Here is a 22,438-nt window from a genome sequence, read left to right as displayed (position 1 = left end):
TCCAACGCCCCCACAGTACTGCCCCCAGAGCGGGACTCGGGCAGGCAGACACACGGACAGGTTACCATCAGGGGAAAGCTTGCAAGTTCTAATCTGCTGGTGAGAGCCCATCCACTCCAGGCAAGTCTGACACGTGAGTTCACGCTGTCAAAGCTGGTGGGGACTGAGCAGCGTGACGCCAGGATCAAGTCAGCCCTCGTCCTTCCATGAACACCTTCCCAGGCCAGGCTCTGCTCTGCCACAAGTGGGCATTACCACTCTTGTCTGGTAGAGTCCAGGCACTGTGGGGGATGGCCTGTTCCAGGGGACAGATGGCATGCTGGTCCTGTTACTAAAAACTCAAAATCTACATTCTCATTTTAACAGATATTCAAGGTGAAAAAAGGTACCGGGTATGATTTCAAGGCCCAACTTGTGACCCCAATTATATGACGAAAACCGGTCCCAGCCACGAACCCTGGAGCAAGCACCAGTTGGTGGGGCACCATAGGCTGCCACCGTGAGGAACACCCACTCCACAGATGCTAGACAGCAGCACCATGTGGAGACAGCGGGGTCCCTGACCTCAGGCTTCCCATCCTCTTGTCACTTTGCCAGTGACAACCTGGAGCCTGAAAGGGAAAGAGCAGAGGGTGGCTCCTTTTCCCACAAAAGGCTGGCAGAGCAGTTCTGAGGAGTCAGGAATATTCAGAGGCCCGAGCACAGCCAGTGGCAGAGAAAATGCAGAACCACCCAGCCAACAGGAATTTTATTTCAAAGATCTGCAGAGATACACAGCATGTAAAGGTGGTCAGGGGGCTGCCACCAAGAACTTCCAGAAATCAAGGCTGAGATCTCCCGGCTGACAATGTACTGTCAATCAGAATGTGCGCCTCATCTGGCAGAAGGGAAACCGCACACAAAGCATACCACATGCCGCCTCACCCTCACGGCACCACTCAGCGTGGTAGGGGGGACATCCCACAGGCACCACTGGGCCGCACAGAAGATCAGCTGTGCTGCAGCTTCATCCTGAGGCTGAATTATTTAAATCACACCCAGTGATGCTAAGGGAAGGCAACTGCACCTCACTCGGGTTTACTTCCAGCCCAGTAGGCGGGGCCTTAGGCTGAGTCATCACATGAAGTGCTGGCCACGACGTGGGCTGCTCTCTTCTCCATGTGGGGCCCAGTGTCATCCAGGGCGAGCTCCACCCGATACGATTCAGCCCGGGCAGGCAGGCTGCAAGCCGCTTGGCAGGCAATGGCGAGGGGGCTCCTCCTCAGGGAAGGAGGGGGTGGGAGCAAAGCCTGGGTCAGGCAGCTCCAGAGGCCACCCCCCGCTCACAGCCTGGCCGGGTGAGCACGAGAACACCAAATCTAGAGAAATCACATGGTGAGGAAATCTTCATTCCATCAAAGAAACCAAGACGGCGCTGCTCAAACGCACTCCACATACAAATGTTCTTTCAAAAACTTAAGCTTGCCGTGAGAGCACATCTACAAAGCAAAGCCAAATTTTAATAAAACTTCAGTAAAGCGTTTGAGTCTCTCGTTATCAAAGTTAGGGCTTCGGGAGCGAAGTGACCCCCGAAGTCGAGGTTTGGTGCAGAGCCCTAGGCTCTGGAGCGGCTGGGCCGTGGGTCTCCTGCTGCCCCTGGTGGGCACACGCACCACACTCACCCCCAGCCTCCTTGTCGCTCTCGCCACTGTCCTCGTCCTCGGTGCCCTCGCCCTCATTGCTGTCCTCTTCCGAGTCTGACTCCTCCAGCCACTCTTGAGTTCCTTGAAAGCAAAAGCACATGTTCAGAGTGTCAACGTGGCAGGGCAGCCCCAGAGACTCGTGGTGTGGGAGTGGCCCTGGCCTGGCACCTCTGCACGCTTAGAGGAAACGTGTTGTTTTCTCTGGGTCTCTGAGCAGAGGTGGGGTGAAGTGACTGGCAACGATATAAGACCATGCTGAGTTCTCTCCTGATGCCTGGCTCTGCATTATCTCACTGGAAGACAGATGCTTTTCACACCAGCCACTGAGTAACTTTCCCTAAGAGTGTGGATTTTAACTTTATTTCTAGTCTCTGGTCTTAAAAGAAGTGGTAGCCTGTGTCCAGCAGCTGCCAGCATGCAACGAGGCAGCGTGGGACCAAGAAGTATGGGTCAGAGGAGGCCTGCGGGACCCTGCGATGGTCATGGGCCTGCTCTGCCCTCACATGCTCAGAAGCTGCGGTCATGGGGGGAGGGCCTCCGCGAGATGTTTTTGCTACAGCACACCTCTGAGCAGTACCAGGACACGCCTAAGGCTCACGGGAGTGCTGGAGTGAGCAGCCTACCCACCTCTGCTCCCAGAGCAGGGATGGACATGCACAGGATGTGGCCCTCACCATGGCCAGGGCCCACCCTGCTATGAACGGCCAGAGGTGAGGGATACAGGGCTTGCCCACTGCAGGCTCAGTGGCACAGGGTAGATGTGAGGGGGCACCTGCAGGCAGATTTCACAGATAGCTCTTAGGGGGTTCCCGCCCCACCATGTGGAGGAGCTTATCTCCGACTCAGCTCACCTGGATCCATCTCCACCAAGGCCGTCCACTCCTGCATCTTTTGGAGATCCAGGCAGTACAGGTCACTGAGGGTGATCTGGCGGTCACCTGCTTCAAACATGCCCCCGTAAAGGTAGAGCCGCCCGTGCTTCACGGCCAGCATGGCGTTTGAGCGGGGGCTTGGCTCCACCACAGGGCCACCCACTTCATCAGGGCTGTCCTCCTCGTTGGACTGAGGTTTTCCAGCTGGCCCCGGGGTGGCAAACATCTGTTTAATGGTGATCACGGTCCCGTCTTCTGTGACCACCTCTCTGACCACCTCCAGGGGCTCTTGGGCACTGGTTCCCCCATGTTCCTGCCTGTCAGGACCCTCGGGCTCTGCTTTTTTGCCTCTCCTACGTTTCCTCTTCTCGGACTTAGGTCCCTGTTGATGAAAAACAAGGCCATGCATTTTAGCAGCAGGCAGCTGTGAGCAGGCAAGCAACCTTGAGTAACATGGGTTCAAGTGTGACTCCTCCCAAGGGGGATTGGGCCACAAAGCTTACACACCTGCCCTAACCCATGTGCTATGGTTCACCCAGGGGGCACAGAGACTCTGCCTATGTGTGACCTCTCTGAGAAAAAGGTAGAGAGGGCCACGAGTCCAGACACGAGCTGCACCGCTACCCGATTCCTGGCAGAGATGCCAAGGCTCTTCAACCAGAGTGGGCTGCCTCCTCCAGCCTTGAGGCCGCTCACCCCATCAACTCATCCAGACCAGAAGCTCATGGGGAACCCCACTGCTGGGATGGCTATCCATGGTACCACTGTAGAGTGGGCAGAGGGGCAGGGTGGCCTGTTCCTGGCCCCTTGGACAGTAAAGACAGAGAGCTCATATGGAGCCCCATAGACAAGAGGGACTGGGGAGGCCCTGGGCATCTTGACACCTGGCCAGAAGAACCAGCTGACTCGACAGAGGCAAACAGGGGCAGCCCTGTGTTGGGGTTATATGTCTGATACGTGGCCACCGTGTTATACACTTTGGGACCCAGTTCTACCTTGAGCTGCCCCGTAAACCAGCGGTTCCTGGTGGCATCGTAGAAGTGCAGGTCGTTAAGGAAGTCCCCCTCCAGGCTCTCTTCCTCTTCCTCATCACAGACTCCCCCGAAGAGCAGCGTCTGATGGTTCGGGGTCACAGCCACCGAAAAGCCAGACCTCGGAGTGGGCTTGGCTCCTGCAGGATTAATCCGAGTCCACCTCCAGCTGCCTGTAGGAGGAGAGGGAACACAGCGTAAAAGGGAGCCAGCCACAGTCACATCCAGTATCACTTGGCCCTGAGTGACCGGGACAAGTGGAAACAAGACTGCAGGCGAGAGGGCACCAGGGACATTAGCTCTGAGCCCTTCGCAGAAATATAAAACACAGCCCAATATGCCCTGGAGTTTCACCCTACTGCTGAAAGTCCCACACGCACTAGGTAACGTTTCCACACACCCGCTCCGCCAAGCACTTCCTGGCTGTAGCTCAGAGGCCTGGCCACGAGTGAGGCAGGCAGGCAGGCAGCAGTGCCAGGAGGGCCTCCCATTGTGCCATGCCCTGGGGCAGAGACCGCTGTCTCAGGCAGCTGCTCTGGTCCCACCGCTGCTAAGAACTGCAGACAGCCCACCTGTCCCATAGGCAACATGCTCTTCTCTCATGGCAGGTGCCTAATTAACATGGTAACCCTCAAAACATGACCTAGTATGAAGCATGGGGGAAAGCCTTCCCACTACATCTAGAAAAAAGAACTGAGATTTTTTTGTTTAATGAATGCTTAAGAAAAACTTAACAGAAGCAACAAATGGCAAATGCCCTACAATGTCGTGTCCAACTGTTGTTCATCAGTGCACAGCACAGGCGCAACTTTGGTGGCGGGGGTGGGTAACCCATTACTGGGCCATGAGGTCAATTCGTTAGTCAGCATTTTAATGGTTTAGGAAACAGAGAAGGAAAAACACCAGCGTGCCCTGCCTGTAGTCTGGGAAGACACTTTTTTCAATTGTAGGAGACAGGCTCTAAGTGTGCACCAGCTCATGACGCACCATGTGCTGCTCACCAGTGGCTGACAGCTTGATGCCCAGACACAGAGGTTAGGCACACAGGCTCAGAACACAGGTTCCAGCTCCAGCTCACTGATATACAAACCAGGCAAGTTTCTCCTCAGCTTCAAACTGGTTCCCACTGAGGAAAAGTCCTCATGGGTCACTGTAGGGCCGCAAGGCTGGCTTCCTGAGAAGCACCAGGCTTACTAAGGGTTAGGGTGGGAGAGCGGGAACAGTGCTATGCAGAGCAGTCCCGTCATTCTACACAAGACAGCCTCATAGGGAAGGCGAAGGGCCATGCTGTGGGTGCCCAAAGCAGATCCAGAGCCAGACTGGATCACTTGGGTCTAGCCCAGCCTGCTCATCCCAAGACTCACAGACAGGGCACCACCTTACTTTCTGAGCTTTAGAAAGTGAGAGCAGGGGCCACTGATCCACAATAGCCATTCCTCATGAAGCAACCCTAGTGGCTACTTGTTCTTGAGCGAGAACAAGTCAGGGAATGACAGACAAGCAGCAGTTCCCACTTGCTGTGAGGGGAACTCCTGCGTCCACAGTGCTTGTGCTTTTAGGCCAGGCCACCCCAAACACCTGGGGGTGAATACTCCTCAGCTGTCCCTGCTGTGCAGCCAGGCACTTAGGGTCGCGCGTGGAGTGCCGGGCTTGCCCACTCAGGCAAGGACTTGCCCATAGCTCCAGCGCAGTGTGCAGGGGCTCACTGCCACTCTCCCATCCCCCTATCCACAGGGCAGGCGGGCTCTTGGGTCATTGCCCTGCTTCTTGTAGGGACCCATAGACCACCCCCATGGCCCATCCTTGACACAGTGCATGTACCTTCTTTTCCATCCTCGGGCTGCAGCAGGTACATATCTGAATGCTGGGTGCCTCTGTCCACATCTTTTTTGACTCTCTGCAAAAGGAACAGGGAGTCATGTGAGAACTGGCTAGATGCCTCCTACAATGTTCCACACAGTCCCCTCCCTCAAGCCTGTGGTCTGGCTTCCAGCTGGGAGGTGTGGGGGTGGGGGGAGGTACCCCTGAAGCCTTCCTTCACCAGCCTCAAAGAAAATCCAAACTATGACCAGCTCAACTCTGACCTCATTGAGAAGATATAATAAAAAATGTTGGTATGATTTATTAACCAAGAAAAGATTTTGAACTTTAAAAATTCACCATTCTAACCACCACCATCATGCCAGGAACACCCCAGTGCTCTCTTGCTGGTACTTCCATGGCTCTGCCTTGATCCTGTTCTAGGTGGAGGGTCTCTCCCAGAGATCATGGAGTCCTCCCCAGAGACCATCAAAAAGCCACCTTCCATCGCAGTTCCCAAGTGTCCCAACCCCATCATCTTTCAATTCATGTCCTCAGACTTCGCTGAGAATCACATTCACATGCACTATGGAAGCCAGCCAGCTGCTCCCAATTAAAAACTTTTCTGAGCATCTCAAACAACAAAACACTGGTTTCTTGGCCCTGAGTCCTCAGTATCCCATTAGCCACACAGCATTGGCCCAACCAGGCTCCGTTGCCCAAATGCCAACCATGTCTGGAAAATCACTCAGCAAAATGGCAGTCCTGTGGGGAGGGATCTGGGAGTTTTCATTTCTTCTTTGTACCTATCCTGTAAATCCCTTATTTTTAACAACCTTTATTTCAGGTTAGTTATATGTTCACAGAAAAATCAAGCAGCTTGTACCCAGTTTCCCCCATTACTAACATCCTCCATTTCTGCACTACGTCGGTCACGATTAAGGAAGTCCCCAGCTGACTCACACTTCGTTTCCCCCAGTGAGGACCCTCCTACCTCCCACCCCCAAGGGTCTCATAGACCTGTCTGCCCCAGGGTACTGCATGATGCATGGTCATCACAAGCCCCAGGCTCCCCGCCTCTGGAGAGCTGCTCAGTTGTGCTGCATCACGTGGCTATCCTGACACTTGTCCGGTACTTCCATCAGGGCTGCAGGTAAAGTGCCCTTCTCAACCAGCACTCCAGGGGTGCATACTGGTGCCATGACTTCCCACTGCTGCTGACCTTGGTCCCCTGGCTGTCACATCCCCCAGGCCTGCAGCTTCCCACAGTCCTCTAGGGAAGGATGCCACTCTACACAGCCGTGATGGCAGAGAAGAAAGCTGTGCTCCACCCCTCAAGGGTGGAGCTGGCTGCATAATTTATGAGGAATTCTGCATAGGGATCTGTCCCTTTCCACTGATTTATTTATTCATTCAATCATTTGCTTATAATTGTATGGACTCATAAATTTTTATATTATGCTCTGGACTGTAATCCAATCCACTTAACTTACTTTGTTGCTAAAACAGTTCGAGCTTTAGCCACTGGGAATCCTTTCAATGGCTCCCCGGTCCACTGTGTGGGTTTCCTATAAGCACTTCCTTAGGTTGGCACACCACAAGCTGCTCCAGCCTCAGCCTGTACATTTCTTACCCCAGGCCTGGGATCAGCCATTTCCTCAAGGAGCCCCAGGTCCCTTCACGGGAGATGGGGTTAGAAACCACTATGTGGACACCAGAAGTGCTGGCTGCTACTGTCATGTCCACTTCCATTCACCCACCACAAGACAGGATCAGGAAATACATATGCATATTTCTTTTCCTCCCAACCACAGGTGTGCATTTACTACATGGGGAGAAGCTGGTTTCCTTTTGGAAAACAAAGCCAACGATTTAGCTGCCAGTGGACTGGACACGTGACCTGAATATACTATAGCCAGGACGTTTGGTCATCAGCCACATGTGGAGAATAGCCATTATCTCCAGGAAGAAAAATTGGGTGTGCGCCTCTCTTGTCTTCCTCCCATACACAACTGCAGGATTCAAGTGAGGCAATGTCTGCACATTAGTCATTCAGACTAGACATTCTCTTGCTCTAGCAGATTCGCCCAGCAGGAGGGACTACCCTTCCACACCAAGAGACCTGGCATGTACAGGAACTGAATTCACACTCACAGGTCCCACTCACTGATGGGACCTGGAAGGAATTCAGCGTCTACTCTGTTGTTAGAAATACAAATCACAGCTGAGCTATGGCCCCCGCCATCACTGCACCTGTTGACACATGTATTGTTTGCTGCAAGCAGTGGTTAGAACCTGGTAGTTAAGGGGGCTTTTCTAGGCTAGAATTTAAGCACCTTCCCTTGAGGCCCACCAGCCAGAACCCTTCCCAAGAAGGGTGAGGTGACAAGCCCAGGGCCACAGCTTTGGTGCAGGCTGGCACTTGGCCAGGGCTATGGCTGTGGGGCAGGGAGGGGGAGGCGTCACACCCGTTCGGACCACAGTGCACACTGGCACAGCGTTGGCCCGCCCCACCAGCTAACTCCTCCCGCACAGCAGTTCCCTTCCTTGTATGTAGTACAGGGACTTCACTTCACAAATCCCATCTCCTGTCCTCACAGGGAACAAGAGAAAGCTGCCCTGTGTAATTTTTATTGTGGATTACCCACGCCACATTCTGTTAAGGCCTCCTGGCTTTAAACGCACACAGATAGTCTTTCCATGAGATTCAACAGATCTGGAGGAGGAAGCAGAGTCTCCAGAGCCTGCAGAGATGTGGAACTAACTCCTGCCTAGGGAGTATGACACTCCACACAAGGTCTCAGCCTCTCTTTAAGGATGAGCACTGCTGTGAGAGGCTCAGGGCGGCTACCAGTCACACCACACAGCAGAAACTGTGTGCATTTTACAAAGAATGTATTCCCCTACTCACACATTCCTACTATAGTACTAATGGAATCTGTGGAATCCAGATACTTTTGACAGAGATGTGTATCGGGTGTTACAATATCACACTGAAAAACAACACAACTCTTTCCAAAATGACTCAGCATGTGCCTGAGACCCAGCACCTCCTCATGCCGCACTCAACGCCCTGCACTCCTATCCTCTCACCAGCGCCCTCGGCCTCAGACTTGGAGATGGACTCCCTTCAGCCTCCGGGGCCCCCACTAGACACCCAGTTTCAGGGCAATCTGACCCCGGCAAGGGGTGATAACAGCTCTGAGACCAGCAAGGGCCCTGCGCGGCTGTGCTCTAAGGAGCCTGTGTTTGTTAACTGTCCACTCTTTGAGGCCTTCCCCAGCTTGTCCCCAAAGGGCAGGGAGAGGTTCCACATAGAGTATCTGCAACCTGATCAAACTAAACAACAAAGATCACGTGAAAAAGCACATTCAAGAGTCCCGTGTTCCCAGGACCAGCAAAAGCAGCCTCCTCAGGACACCCCAACCAGGGCCCGTGGGGTCAAAGGAAGATATCACATGTCATAGGAAGAAGGTGCTCCCATGGTTCTGGGGTGGGGGGGCAGGTAGGGAGGCCCACGGCCATGGTGCTCCTGTCCTGATGGCTGAGAACCAGCAGTGGATGGCCCACAGAAACCACCCCTTGTGCATGAGACATCCTCCTCATGGGCAAGGAGGAGCTACTCAAAATAAACCACGAAGGCCTGGCTCACGAGTACTTCACAGCAGCCAGGACTCAAACCTTTCCCTAATTGTGATAAATCCCCCAAGAATCCAAACAGATTAAGCTTTTCACTGTGATTCAAATGCCAAAGGCCAAAAAAAAAAAAAAAAAAAAAAAGCCAAAGGCCTGGAGAAAATGGCCACTCAGTGAAATGGACTTGGTGTGTCCACACCCCTAGCTGGAAAGAGCAGTTGTTGAGAATAAGGCACTATTTTGATTAAATACCATATCTCTTTAAAATGGCATTAGCGGGGATCCCTGGGTGGCGCAGCGGTTTGGCGCCTGCCTTTGGCCCAGGGCGCGATCCTGGAGACCCGGGATCGAGTCCCACGTCGGGCTCCCGGTGCATGGAGCCTGCTTCTCCCTCTGCCTGTGTCTCTGCCTCTCTCTCTCTCTCTCTGTGTGACTATCATAAATAAATAAAAATTAAAAAAAAATAATTAAAATGGCATTAGCTTCACAAGGTTCCCTTCTGGACACTGCCTGGTTCCTTCTATGAAGCACAAGATGTGGGCAGAGGCACAGCTTGTGGCCAAAGCAGCCTGTACCTCAGGCCCTCCTGACTGTCAAACAACTAGCTGAGTCCAGAAAACAATCAACATCCTCTGTCCAAAACAAAGGCTGGTCACTTCATGAGCAGCAGGGCCAACACTTACTGGGCCAGAGGGGTGAGAAATAGAGCAGACACAGGACACTCCCCCACTGCAGGTTGGACTCCTTGCCTACGTTATCCTGACCGCCCACAGGCGACCTGCTCAGCCCAAGTCACAGGGCCCACTCCATCTGTGGGAAATGAGATTTAAAACCACAATGAGACAGACACCACACATCTGCCAGAATGGCTGAGAATAAAAAAGACTGGTGCCATCAAGTGTTGGCGAGGGCATGAGGCGACTACTGTGGGAAGAGCTGCAACAATCTCCACCCTGTGACCCAAGCTGTCCCACTCCTGGGTACTTGCCCCAAAACTCAGTAGAGCCATAGTGATCTATACAAGGAACGTTCACAGCACCTTTGTCTGTAATGACCGAAAACTGGAAACAGCCCTGTGTCCATCGATAAAAAATAAACTGTGTGTGTCATAGCAGAATATGGCTCGGCATGAAGAAGCAAGCAACCAAAATGTATAACTCAGTCGGATCTCAGAAGCATGTTGAACGAAGAAAGTCTTCCTCAAACAAGCCCATCTGTCAACAGTCCTAGAACAGGCATGTCGAGTCTAAGGTGGGGCACAGCAGACTGGCACCAGCCTCTGGGTGGGGGAAGGGCATGGCAGATGAGGGCTCCAAGCACCCACACCCATGTATGAGTCACAATCCGTAAGTACACACCTAAGACATGTGAACTTCACCACGTATCAACTGTACATTAAAAATGGAATGTTGGAAAAAAAAAATGGAATGTTGAGGGATGCCTGGTTGTCTCAGCTGGAAGAACATGTAACTCTTGATCTTGGGGTCAAGAATCTGAGCCCCTCAATGGATGTGGAGATTATGTAAAGTAAATATAGGTAAAATCTGGGACGCCTGGGTGGCTCAGGGATTTAGGGTCTGCTTCTCCCTCTGCCTCTCTTTCTCTGTGTCTCTCATGAATAAATAAATAAAATCTTAAAAAAAAAAAAATCTAGACAGCCCTGGTGGCTCAGCAGTTTAGTGCCGCCTTCAGCCCAGGGCGTGATCCTGGAGACCAAGGATCGAGTCCTGCGTCAGGCTCCCTGCATGGAGCCTGCTTCTCCTTCTGCCTGTGTCTCTGCCTCTCTCTCTGTGTCTCTCATGAATAAATAAATAAAATCTTAAAAAAAAAAAAAAAATCTGAATGCTGAACTCTACTGGCTGATACGCCTGCCCCAGTATTCAGGGGCAAGTGTACAGGTGTCTGCACTTTTCTTTGAAATTCACCCAGAAAGATGGGTGGATGGACAGCAGCATAGATGTGAACCACTGTGTGATGAAGCAAGGACAGCAGAGCGCTAACTACTGGAGGCTCTAGGTAGGAGGATGTTAAGTCTCACCTCACTAAGTCTTTTAAGTCATTCTGTGTTGGAGAAATTTTTTAAATATAGAGGCTAAGAAAAAGCCTGCAGTGCGACCCCACTCCATCCCTCTGGGGCTCACGGGCATGTACAAGCTGATGAGGTGCAGCTTGTGGGCTTCAGACGCTGTGAAGAGCACCTCGTGTGGGGGATACACACCAGAGCCAGCAAGTCACACTCACACACATGCACCCAGAGAGGTCACTTCAACGTGTCTGTGTGGCTTGGAGCAACCATGGCCTGTTCTACCTACTAGAAAGCACTGTATGGTAGGGTCTGTGGCTTAGGCATCAAGACCCATCCCCCCACTTCCACTCCTCCACCCTTGCCAAATAGGAATTATTCACATTGCAGCATGTTTGGGGCTACATGGGTTACAACACAATATGGGTGAAAAAGTCTTAATATGTTCACAGGGGAAGAGATGAACATTATACCCATCTCTATTTCGATATGCAATCCTATTTGGAGGTTTTCATTCTTGTTGAAAGTGAAAGAGGCAACGCCAGAGAGGAGGGCCTGTTTCTCTACGTGCCGTATCCTACCTGCTTCGAGTAGCCCCCATAGATGACAATGCCACCCTGGGGAGTGACAGACATCTGGCAGCCTGATCTGGGTGTGGGCCCAGCCCCTGACGGGGATAGTCTACTCCAGGAGAACGTGTCCAGGTTGAAGGCGTACACATCATTGTAGTAGATGTAGTCTCTGGTTATCACACAGAAACACAAACAAGAAAACAGGGACATTAAAACATGAACCTGATTCAAATTAAAGGTGAATTTTCTGCCATTTGTAGTAAGTTACCAGTTTCATTACAGTCTAAATCCACATGAAAGGACCACAGGTATATATGAGTTTGCATCTGGAGACTAGAGATAATGCTAGCTCACAGAAATACAGTAATTTGCCAGGATCTGAAAGCCTTTTTAGTCTGAAAGTTATACCATACTTCCTTACAAAGTTTACAAAATCACAGCCTTGAAAATAATTACATTAAGTTACCACGTGTGTAATTTTAAGCTCATAAATTACAGAGCCAAGTGAACACTTAGAAAGGAGACACCTAAAGCTAGTCCAGAACTGTGAGCCAAGCTGAGTATACCTGAAACTGGCGCGTCAGAGGCCAGTCCCTGGAGCCCAGGAGCTGGGTGGCAACAAGGGGGGGCCCATGGTTGCGTCTGGCCTCATGCTTCTGGGGCTTAAGAGGAAAAGGACTTGAATGCAGAAGTGGCCTTGGCAAGGAGTCCGTGCATGGGAAAGCAGTGCCCTGATGTAATGTCATATACAGCCACAGGCAAAGCCAAGGAGCCCGGGTCAGAATGACACCAGAATATGAGATGCTCTCCAGGTTGTTCAAAATAGCCAGCCAGGACTGAACTGCAAAACCATCCAAGGGTCTGAGCAATCCTGTCCACTACCCTGAGCATGGCACCCTGCAGCCAGTGCCGGGAAGGGCCTCCAGGGGAAAGTGCTGGCTGGGGTGCTCAGCTGCACACAGCATGGTACACAGGTGGCCCTGGCGGGCGACCCTGCTGACCAGCACCCTCTAAGATGCAGCCACCACGGGATGGCTTTTCATACATGAACTGAGAATTCTGAGAAGGCATCACTAGATTCTATGTTTCCTTAGATTTCACACTGCAGATTTTCAGTACAAAAGTTCTATTCCGCACATAAATTCAACTGTTCTTTGTTTTGTTTTTTTTTTTAAGATTTTATTTATTCATGAGAGACACAGAGAAAGAGAGGCAGGACACAGGCAGAGGGAGAAGCAGGCTCCATGCAGGGAGCCTGACATGGGACTCGATCCCGGGTCTCCAGGATCACATCCTGGGCTGAAGGTGGCGCTAAGCCGCTGAGCCACCTAGGCTGCCCTCTTTAGTTTTGAAAAGTCAAACTGATTTTTTTTTTCATATGGAAGGTAACTACATAGGTAGCTTTACTAGTATCTTCGTTTTTTTCTGTGTGTTTACATACTTTAAAAACAATTTTATGCAAGGTAACAGATGATAACAGTTTTGAAAACAGTTCTGATTTTGAAAAAGTTGCAAATTACAACCACAAATTAAACCTGTGAGCTCCCAGGGGCAGGGCCCGTGCTGGCCCCACCATCTCTTGCAAAAGTGGTGAATTAATGCACCAAGACACCTATGAATCCCCATGTGACACACTCATGAATCCCCGTGCATACAACAAATAATTCCTTGTTTTTTTTTAAAAAAAAGTGTCAAGAATAAATAACACATGACAATCCCTTAGGTATAAAGTTTTAAAAACAGCCTGGGCTCTCTCATCTAAAATGGTGGTAAGGGGGATCCCTGGGTGGCTCAGCGGTTTGGCGCCTGCCTTTGGCCCAGGGCGTGATCCTAGAGTCCCGGGATCGAGTCCCACATCAGGCTCCCGGCATGCAGCCTGCTTCTCTCTCCTGTGTCTGCCTCTTTCTCTCTCTCTCTCTCAAATCAATCTATCTTTAAAAATAAAATAAAAAATTAAAATAAAATAAATATAAAATAAAATAAAATAATAAAATAATAAAATAATAAAATAAAATAAAATAAAATAAAATAAAATAAAATAAAATAAATAAAATGGTGGTAAGTTGCCGCACACCTGCAGAGCAGAGAGGGTAGTGGGGGTGGGGTGCCTACACACAAGCACTCCACCCCACTCAGCCCTGGTGAGCCTGGCTTCCTCATCCATGACGCAGGAGCATAACCTGCCCTGCCAATGGCATGCTCTTTGAGACTCAGTATTAAAGCATTATTACAGCCAAGTTACACATTTAGGGACACAAAATCACTACTTAACTTGAATTATGCTTTTAAAATCCCTTCTGAAAGCACTGAAGAATTTATATCCCCCTTTCTCCATTAATAAAACGTCTTTATTCATGAAGAAACACTGCAGCTTTAACTGAGTCAAATCTATACCACCACATCTCAATTAAGACTGGATTAAAGGGGGATGAAAACTGCAAGATGCCTAACTTGACCTCCTTCACATCCATGTACGACAACTGACTTAGGAGCCAGTCATTATCAGAAAAAAAATTTGTGCAAATGGACCCATAAGGTGACAGAAATGTGAGAGTTGCCATGACAGTTAATAAACTGAGGACTCTGGACAACCCAGGTGGCTCAGAGGTTTAGTGCCGCCTTCAGCCCAGGGTGTGATCCTGGAGACCCAGGATTGAATCCCATGTCGGGCTCCGTGCATGGAGCCTGCTTCTTCCTCTGCCTGTGTTTCTCTGCCTCTGTGTCTCTCATGAATAAATAAATAAAATCTAAATAAATAAACAAACAAACAAACAAACTGAGGGCTCTGCTATTTCCTAAGAGGTTAGGAGAGGGAAGTGTAGAACACAGCCATTAGGAAACACCCACCTACCCTTCTCCACGTGGGGCCTGCTCAGAGGCAAAGCCCAACAAACGGGACGTTGCCAGACAGGACAGCTTAGCACTGCATTATGATGGTGACAGACAAAATGACCTGTCACCACACATCTCGTTTCTCTGGACTGAACTCAGGACACTTGAGAAGCTATGGTGTGGAGGACAGGCTCCCAACAAGCAGAGACCCTGTTAGGTTGGCCTGCAGTGAGCGCACACATGGAACCCATGATCATGGCTCTTACCAATGCTGCCACACACAGGCACATGGAAAGCCCCTCTTCAGACATCACTGCTCTTTGTTGCATTCCCCAACCCAGATAAGTTAAAAATTATTTTAGCCCAGAAGCTCTCAGAGTGGAGTGCCCTGGCCAGAAGTACCAGCATCGCCTGCAAATTTGCAGAAATGCAGATTCTTAGACCCTGCCCCAGGCCTAATGAGTCAGAAACCAGAGGGTGAGGCCCAGCAACCAGACTTTTAACAAGTCCTCCAGAGGATTCTGTATCAGGCTAAAGTGTGAGAATCCGGTGTTAGGACTGGCCAGATCATTTGCAAGTCTCAGTGTAAAATAAAAATGAAGAGCCTATTACTCAATGACTATTAAGAATTTCAAGACACTGGGACACCTGGGTGGCTCAGCGGTTGGGCACCTGCCTTTGGCTCAGGTCATGATCCTGGGATCCAGGACTGAGTCCCCAGTCAGGTTCCCTATGAGGAACCTGCTTCTCCCTCTGCCTATGTCTTGGCCTCTCTCAGTCTCTGTCTCTCATGAATAAATAAATAAATAAATCTAAAAAAAGAAAAAAGAATTTCAAGACACTGACAGCATCCACAAAGTTGGCTCTGGTTTTAGGGAATGAGCAGCATTTTCTATGCGTATTCAGAAAGGTTCCTCCCACAAAAGGTCCACTCCTTACTGTTCCCAGAAAGAAAGATGTTCTGCTATTGGTACCAACCTTGTACTCTCATGGAAGCCACCAAAAAGGATTAACTGTTTCTTCCAGGCTACCATCCGATGTCCACTCCGACCTGAAGGGCCTCCTGTTGATCTAAATGAAAAAACAAAACAAAACCCACTTTTTTCACCAATTTGTTTCATAAGCATTAAGTATGTTTAATTTGACCACAAGTAACCAAGACTGTTCTGAGTCTAGCTAGCTGCTGTAAACATGGGGAATAAAAGAGGAGACAGTCTCCAAGACCTTGGAGTAAAAATCTCTGAGAGCAAGCAGGGACTCAAGATACAGAAATTGGACTCCATTAAAACAGAAAATCTCAGCTTTTCAAAATAAACTATTAGAGAATAAAACCGCAAGAGATCAAAGGGAGAGAAGATTTCTGCAAACACACATCTGACCAATGACCTGCACCCAGAATAAAGAACTGTTGTGCCTTATGAGTAAAATAAATCCAATAAAATTCTAGGCAAAAGATGTGAGCAGAAGGCTGAAATAAAAACAGGAAAGAAAAGACAAACAAATGACCAACAAAGAAAAAGATGGTCAACACCCTCAACTGTCAGTAGTTCAGTCAAGCTGAACGCATACTGTGCTCCCTACTGTATACCACTAGTGGCCAAAACCAAATGACAGGATCAAGTCATCACAAAGCCATGAGCCAGGAGCTGGCTCGCTCACACAGCACTGGGGCAGGTGTAAGATGGCATGGCCACCACCACAACCACTCCTTACACTGTGAAATGCACTTGGCACACAACCTGGCAATGGGATGGCAGATACTTATTACTCACATATGAAAACACAAGTGCATACAAAGACCCACATACACACATTTAGAGCAGCTTTATTCACAACTGTCAAAAACCAGAAGCAGACAAGAGCTGCTTCGACGAGTATATGAATAAAGTGTGTGTGGTACAGTCACAACAGAATACTTGTCAACAATGAAAGGGGAAGGTCTCCTGATATATACAACATGGACAGGTCACACTCCAAGAAGCAGGCATCAGAAAAGCATGTACTGTAGGATTCCACTTATAGGAAAAAAGGCAAAAATCAATCTCTGATGATGATGGCAGCTGCCTAGGGCCAAAGATGACACAGGGACTAGACAACAAGGGGGCAGGAGAGAATTTCCTGGAGGGACAGACACCTTGTCTTTCTCAAGTACGGTGGTGGTTCAACAGGTCTGTGGGTCAGCTGAAACTCCTAACTGTCCAACTAAAAGGCAGTCATTTAAGTGAATGTGATTTTCTCTCATTAACATGTATATAAAAATACACGGCAATAAATACCCAAGAAAAGGGACTTCTGAGTTCTGGTTTGGCATCCAAGGGACTTGGAGTCACCACACTGTCCCAACAAGTAAAAAAGCTGAACAGACTGAGAATTCAACAAGTCTTCTTGGATCATACCCAGGTCAAACTGCTGGCCCCTGATTACAGACAGGAGAATACAGGAAGCCCACCTCCAGAAGCAGGGGCCTACGCACAGCCAACTCAGAGAGGAATACGGGGGGATCCAGTCACAGGGCCCCCACGATATTGTGAAATTTACCCCGGAGGCTCAAATGCATTCCCACAGTAAGCAGCTTCTGGCAGGGGTGGGAAGAAGGCACCATTCTGAAAAGCCCCTGAGCATCCTGTTCTTAACAAAGCCTGTCCTCTAACCAGAGCCAAGCTGACCTGGAGGAAGAGAAATGCCCAACTTCAGCTCCCTCTAGGCACACTGGCTCACATAGCAGGGGAAAGAAACCGAGAGGCACCTGTGAGGTTTGCAGTGGGAGCTGAGCCCTCCTCAACAGGGAGACCGGAGACCACACCACCATACTCCTGCAGGCTTAGGTACAGCACTTCCTCGTAACTGCTCCCTCATGTCCTGCTAGTGAGAGGCCACTTATGAGGTGCATCAAGAGGCAAAAACACAGTCTGAGGGTTCAGAGCAAGCACCAGAACCAGACAAGCAGGGGTTGTCTGAATTACCAGAATTACCAGACCAGGAATTTAAAACAACTGTGATGAATACTCGAAGGGCTGAGACGACATGCAAGGACAGATGCACAATGAAAGCAGTGAGACTGAAATTCTAAGAACCAGAAAGAAATATGAGAGATCAAATCGCTAACAGAAAATTAGACTACCCAGAATGGCCCCAATGGGCTCGTGAGCAAGATGGAGCTACGAACCCCAGAACCAGAGGACACAGTAACGAAGAACTCAAAAACCCAAAACCAAGGAGAACCAAGAATGGAAGAAAAACTCAGGACAGAATATACAAGGGGACAATGATGCTAAAGGTGTAAAAGAAACATAATGGGCTTGCCGGAAGAAGACAGAAAGGAACAGAAGGAAAATCTGACACGAGAATTTCCCCAAACTCAACTTTGACCTCAAACCACACAGATGGAGGATGGTCAGGGGACTAAGCGGGATATATGTCAAGAAACGATCCCGAGGCCTGTCATTTTCAAATTACAGAAAACCAAAGGTAAAGGAAAAATTCGCAAAGAAGCCATGGGAAAAATACCACCTTACCTACAGAGAAACAAAGATGAGAAGCAAATCCAACTGTTGCCAGAGACCATGCCAGCAAGGAGAGAGTGGAATGAAGTACGAGGTGTTGGGAGAAAAACATCACCAACACACAACTGTGTGCTCCGCAGGAGTACCAGTCAACAGTGAAGGAGACATAAGACCTTCTCCAACAAACCAAAATTAATGGAGTTGGTTGCCAGTAGACCTGCCTCACAAGAAATGTTTAACAGTCTTTTAAAGAGAGAAGGAAAAAATATATATATACACACACACATATATGGGTCAGAAACTTGAATCTACACAGAGAAAGGAAGAGAACTGTAGAAGGAATAAATGAAGGTAGAATAAAAACATTTTTACTTTTTCTTAATGGATCTAACAAATAATTTATCTGCAACAACAGTAGCAGCAATGTGTCTGCTGTGTGTGCTTCTATACACACGTTCTTCAGCACGTTCCTGTGTCAGTGAAATGAAAGACAGCAATGATGCAAGGGACAAGTCTGCTATTTCAGCGTATCCGCATGACTCATGAAGTGGTACAGTGTCATCTGAAGGTGGACTTGGATTAGTTGTGAATGCACAATGCCAACACTGGGGCAGCGACCAAAAATAGCAAAAACACAGGCATAACGGATATGCTAAGGGAGAAAACCAGAATCCTACAACGTGCTCAATTAAAACCACACACACACACACACACACACACACACACACACACACACACACAAAGTCAAAGACAAATAGAAACAAAGAACAAGGGCAATGAACAGAAACAGTAACAAACACGGCAGATGTTACCCAGGAAATCAATAATCACTCTGAATGTTAATGGCCTAAATGAATCATTTTATACAAAAGAGCTCCTCAGAGTAGATAAGAACAGAAGACCTAGCTACATGTTGTGTACAAGTAACCCACTTCAAACATAAAGACACAGGCTAATTAAAAGTACACACATGGAGAAAATATACCATGCTGACAACTAATCAAAGAAAAGTAAGAGTAACTACATTTCAGACAGAACAGACTTCAAAGCAAGGAAAGTTACCAGGAATTTAAACGGGCATTACCGAATCCTTAGGACACCTGGATGGCTCAGTGGTTGAGCGACTGCCTTTGGCTCAGGGCATGATCTCAGGGGTCCCAGGATCAAATCCCATGTCAGGCTCCCTCTGAGGAGTCTGCTTCACCCCTGCCTATTTCTCTGACCCTCTGTTTTTCATGAATAAATAAATAAAATCTTAAAATAAATGAGTGAATGAATAAATGCATAAAATAATCAGGCATTACCTACATATAAAGGGATCAACTCTCCAAAAAAGACATACTCAACATGTACATACCCAACAACAGAATGTCAAACTATATAAGGCAAAAACTAACAGAACCACAAGGAAAGACAGACATATCTGCCATCACAGTTGGAAAATTCAATAACCCCGTCTCAAAAATGGACAGACACATCAACAGAAATCAACAAGAACAGAGCTGAACTCAACAACACCATTAATCAATGGGATGTAACTGACACCTACAGACCACTTCATCCCACAATGGGCAGAATACACATCCTTCTGAAGCTCACCTAGAACATTCACCATGACAGACCACGTTCTGGGACACCACAAAACACACCATAACGAATTGAAAAGAACAGAAATCACACAATGTTTGCTTTTAGACCACAGGAGAAGTAAACGAGAAGCCAGTAACAGAAAGACAGCTGGGAAATCCCCAAATACACAGAGATTAAACAACACCCTTATAAATAACAGGTGGGTCAAAGAAGAAATAGGAGAAATTAAAAAATATTTTGAAATAAATGAAAATGAAAACATAATTTATCAAAATTTGTGGAATGCAGTGAAAGCAAGTACTTAGAAGGAAATCTGTAGGACCGAATGAACATATTAGAAAAAAGATCTATAGTCAATAATTTTCCACCTTAGGAAACTGGAAAAACAAGAGAAAACTAAACCCCCAAAAGCAAAAGAAAAGAAATAATGAGAGCAGAAATTAATATTTTTGAAAATAGAGAACATCAACAAACCAAAAGCTGATTCTTTGAAAAGATTGATAGAACCAACAGGCTTCTAGCCAAGCTAAGAAAAAAAAAGGGGGGGGGGGGGACATAAATTACTAATAGAGAAATGAAAGAAGGGGCATCACTATAGATGCCATGGAAATTAAAAAGATAAAAAAAGCAACACTATAAACAACTCTATGCCCACAAATCTGATAACCTGGAGAAAGTGGATCAATTCCCTAAAAGACAGAATTTGCCAAAATCCACACAAGAAATAGACAATTTGAATAGGCTTACATCTATTAAAGATGTTGAATCAATAATTGATAATCTTCCAAAACAGAAAGCACCAGGCCCAGAGGGGTTCCACTAGTGAATTCTACCAAACATTTAAGGAAAAATTTATACCATTCCTCTATAATGTCTTTCAGAGCATAGCTTCTACTGTCTATCCAGCACTACCCTAATACCAAAACAAGATAAAGACATTACAAAAGACTACAGACCAGTATCTCTCAGAAACATAGATTCAAAAATTAATATTAACAAATCAAATCCCCAAAAAAGTATAAGAATTACACACTATGACCAAGTGGGATTTGTCCTAGGCATGCAAGGCTGGTTCCATTCTAAAATCAATTAATATAACCCATCCCATCAACAGACTAAGAAAGAAAAGTCATATGATCATACCAATAGATGCAGAAAAAGCATTTGTCAAAATCTAACACTCATTCATGATAAACTCTATCAATAAACTAGGAATAGAGGGGGAACTTTCTGAATTTCATGAATATCTATAAAAACCTATGGCTAATATCATACTCAATAATGAGAAACTGAAAGCCTTCCCGCTAAGATCACGTACAGAGCAGGGATGTCCCCTCTTGCCACTCCTTTCAACATTGTCTTAGAAGTCCTTGCTAATGCAATAAGGGAGAAAAAGGAAATAAAAGGTAAATAAAAGGCATAAATATTGGGAAGGAAGATATAAAACTCTGTTTGCAAATGACATGATCTATGTATAAAATCTGAAAGAACAGAAAAAAAATTCCAGGAACTAATAAGTGATTATAGCAAGGTTGTAGGCTGCAAGACTAATATACAAAAGTCAACTGCTTTCCTACAGAACAATGAACAAGTTAAATTTGAAATTAAAAACAATACCATTTATATTAACATTCCCAACATGAAATAGTATAAATCTAACAATATGTACAAGATGTATTTGGGGAAAACTACAAAAGTATGATGAACAAAATCAAAGAACTCAATAAATGGAGGGACATTCCGTGTTCTTGGATAGGAAGACTGGGTATCACCAAAATGTCAGTTCTTCCCAACATGATCTATGGAATCAACGCAATCTCAATCACAATCCCAGCAAACTGTTTTATGGATATAGACAAATGGATTCTAATATTTATATAGAGAGGTAAAAGACCCCAAATAACACAATACTGGAGAAGAACAAAGTTGGAAGACGGACCCCTACCTGACTTCAAGACTTTCTATAAAACTAATAATCAGGCAGCCGGGTGGCTCAGTGGTTTAGCACCTTCGGTCCAGGGCCTGATCCTGGAGACCCGGGATCGAGTCCTATGTCAGGCTCCCTGCATGAAGCCTGCTTCTCCCTCTGCCTGTGTCTCTGCCTCTCTCTCTGTGTCTCCCATGAATAAATAAATGAAATCTTTAAAAAACAAAAAAACAAAAAAACTAAGTAATCAAGACAATGTGGTGTCTTGAAAATAGAGAACATCAACAAACAAAAACCACATTGTGGCGAAAGAACAAATTGATCAATGGAATAAAACAGAAAGCCCAGGATTAGAGACCCATGAATACAGTCAGCTGGTCTTTTTTTTTTTAATAATAAATTTATTTTTTATTGGTGTTCAATTTGCCAACATACAGAATAACACCCAGTGCTCATCCCGTCAAGTGCTCCCCTCAGTGCCCGTCAGCCATTCACCCCCTGCCCTCTTCCCCTTCCACCACCCCTAGTTCGTTTCCCAGAGTTAGGAGTCTTTATGTTCTGTCTCCCTTTCTGATATTTCCCACACATTTCTTCTCCCTCCCTTCTATTCCCTTTCACTATTATTTATATTCCCCAAATGAATGAGAACATATACTGTTTGTCCTTCTCCGATTGACTTACTTCACTCAGCATAATACCCTCCAGTTCCATCCACGTTGAAGCAAATGGTGGGTATTTGTCATTTCTAATGGCTGAGTAATATTCCATTGTATACATAAACCACATCTTCTTTATCCATTCATCTTTTGATGGACACCGAGGCTCCTTCCACAGTTTGGCTATTGTGGACATTGCTGCTATAAACATCGGGGTGCAGGTGTCCCGGCGGTTCATTGCATCTGAATCTTTGGGGTAAATCCCCAACAGTGCAATTGCTGGGTCGTAGGGCAGGTCTATTTTCAACTGTTTG

General features: G+C 47.5%; 1 protein-coding gene across 4 annotated transcripts in view; it reads right to left on the bottom strand.

Annotated features, from left to right (window-relative positions):
- Positions 1-721: 721 nt before the first annotated feature.
- The window catches only part of KLHDC4 (kelch domain containing 4), a 57,180-nt gene continuing 35,463 nt past the window's right edge, over positions 722-22,438 (bottom strand). For 3 of the 4 annotated variants that reach the window (XM_038538090.1, XM_038538092.1, XM_038538093.1), the window contains 6 exons: positions 15,427-15,519; positions 11,626-11,785; positions 5,407-5,482; positions 3,550-3,758; positions 2,534-2,936; positions 730-1,763 (listed from right to left, as the gene is read on the bottom strand). In XM_038538090.1, the coding sequence (XP_038394018.1) occupies positions 1,543-1,763; positions 2,534-2,936; positions 3,550-3,758; positions 5,407-5,482; positions 11,626-11,785; positions 15,427-15,519 (1,162 nt within the window). In that variant the 3' untranslated portion in view covers positions 730-1,542. Of the gene's footprint in view, positions 1,764-2,533; positions 2,937-3,549; positions 3,759-5,406; positions 5,483-11,625; positions 11,786-15,426; positions 15,520-22,438 lie in introns of all 4 variants that reach the window. The other variant, XM_038538091.1, reaches the window with a different exon arrangement.

This window comes from Canis lupus, chromosome 5 (assembly GCF_011100685.1).
Source record: "Canis lupus familiaris isolate Mischka breed German Shepherd chromosome 5, alternate assembly UU_Cfam_GSD_1.0, whole genome shotgun sequence".
Classification (NCBI taxonomy): domain Eukaryota; kingdom Metazoa; phylum Chordata; class Mammalia; order Carnivora; family Canidae; genus Canis; species Canis lupus.
The sequence above is the reverse complement of the archived record's forward strand: the minus strand, read 5'-3'. Positions and strand labels throughout refer to the sequence as shown.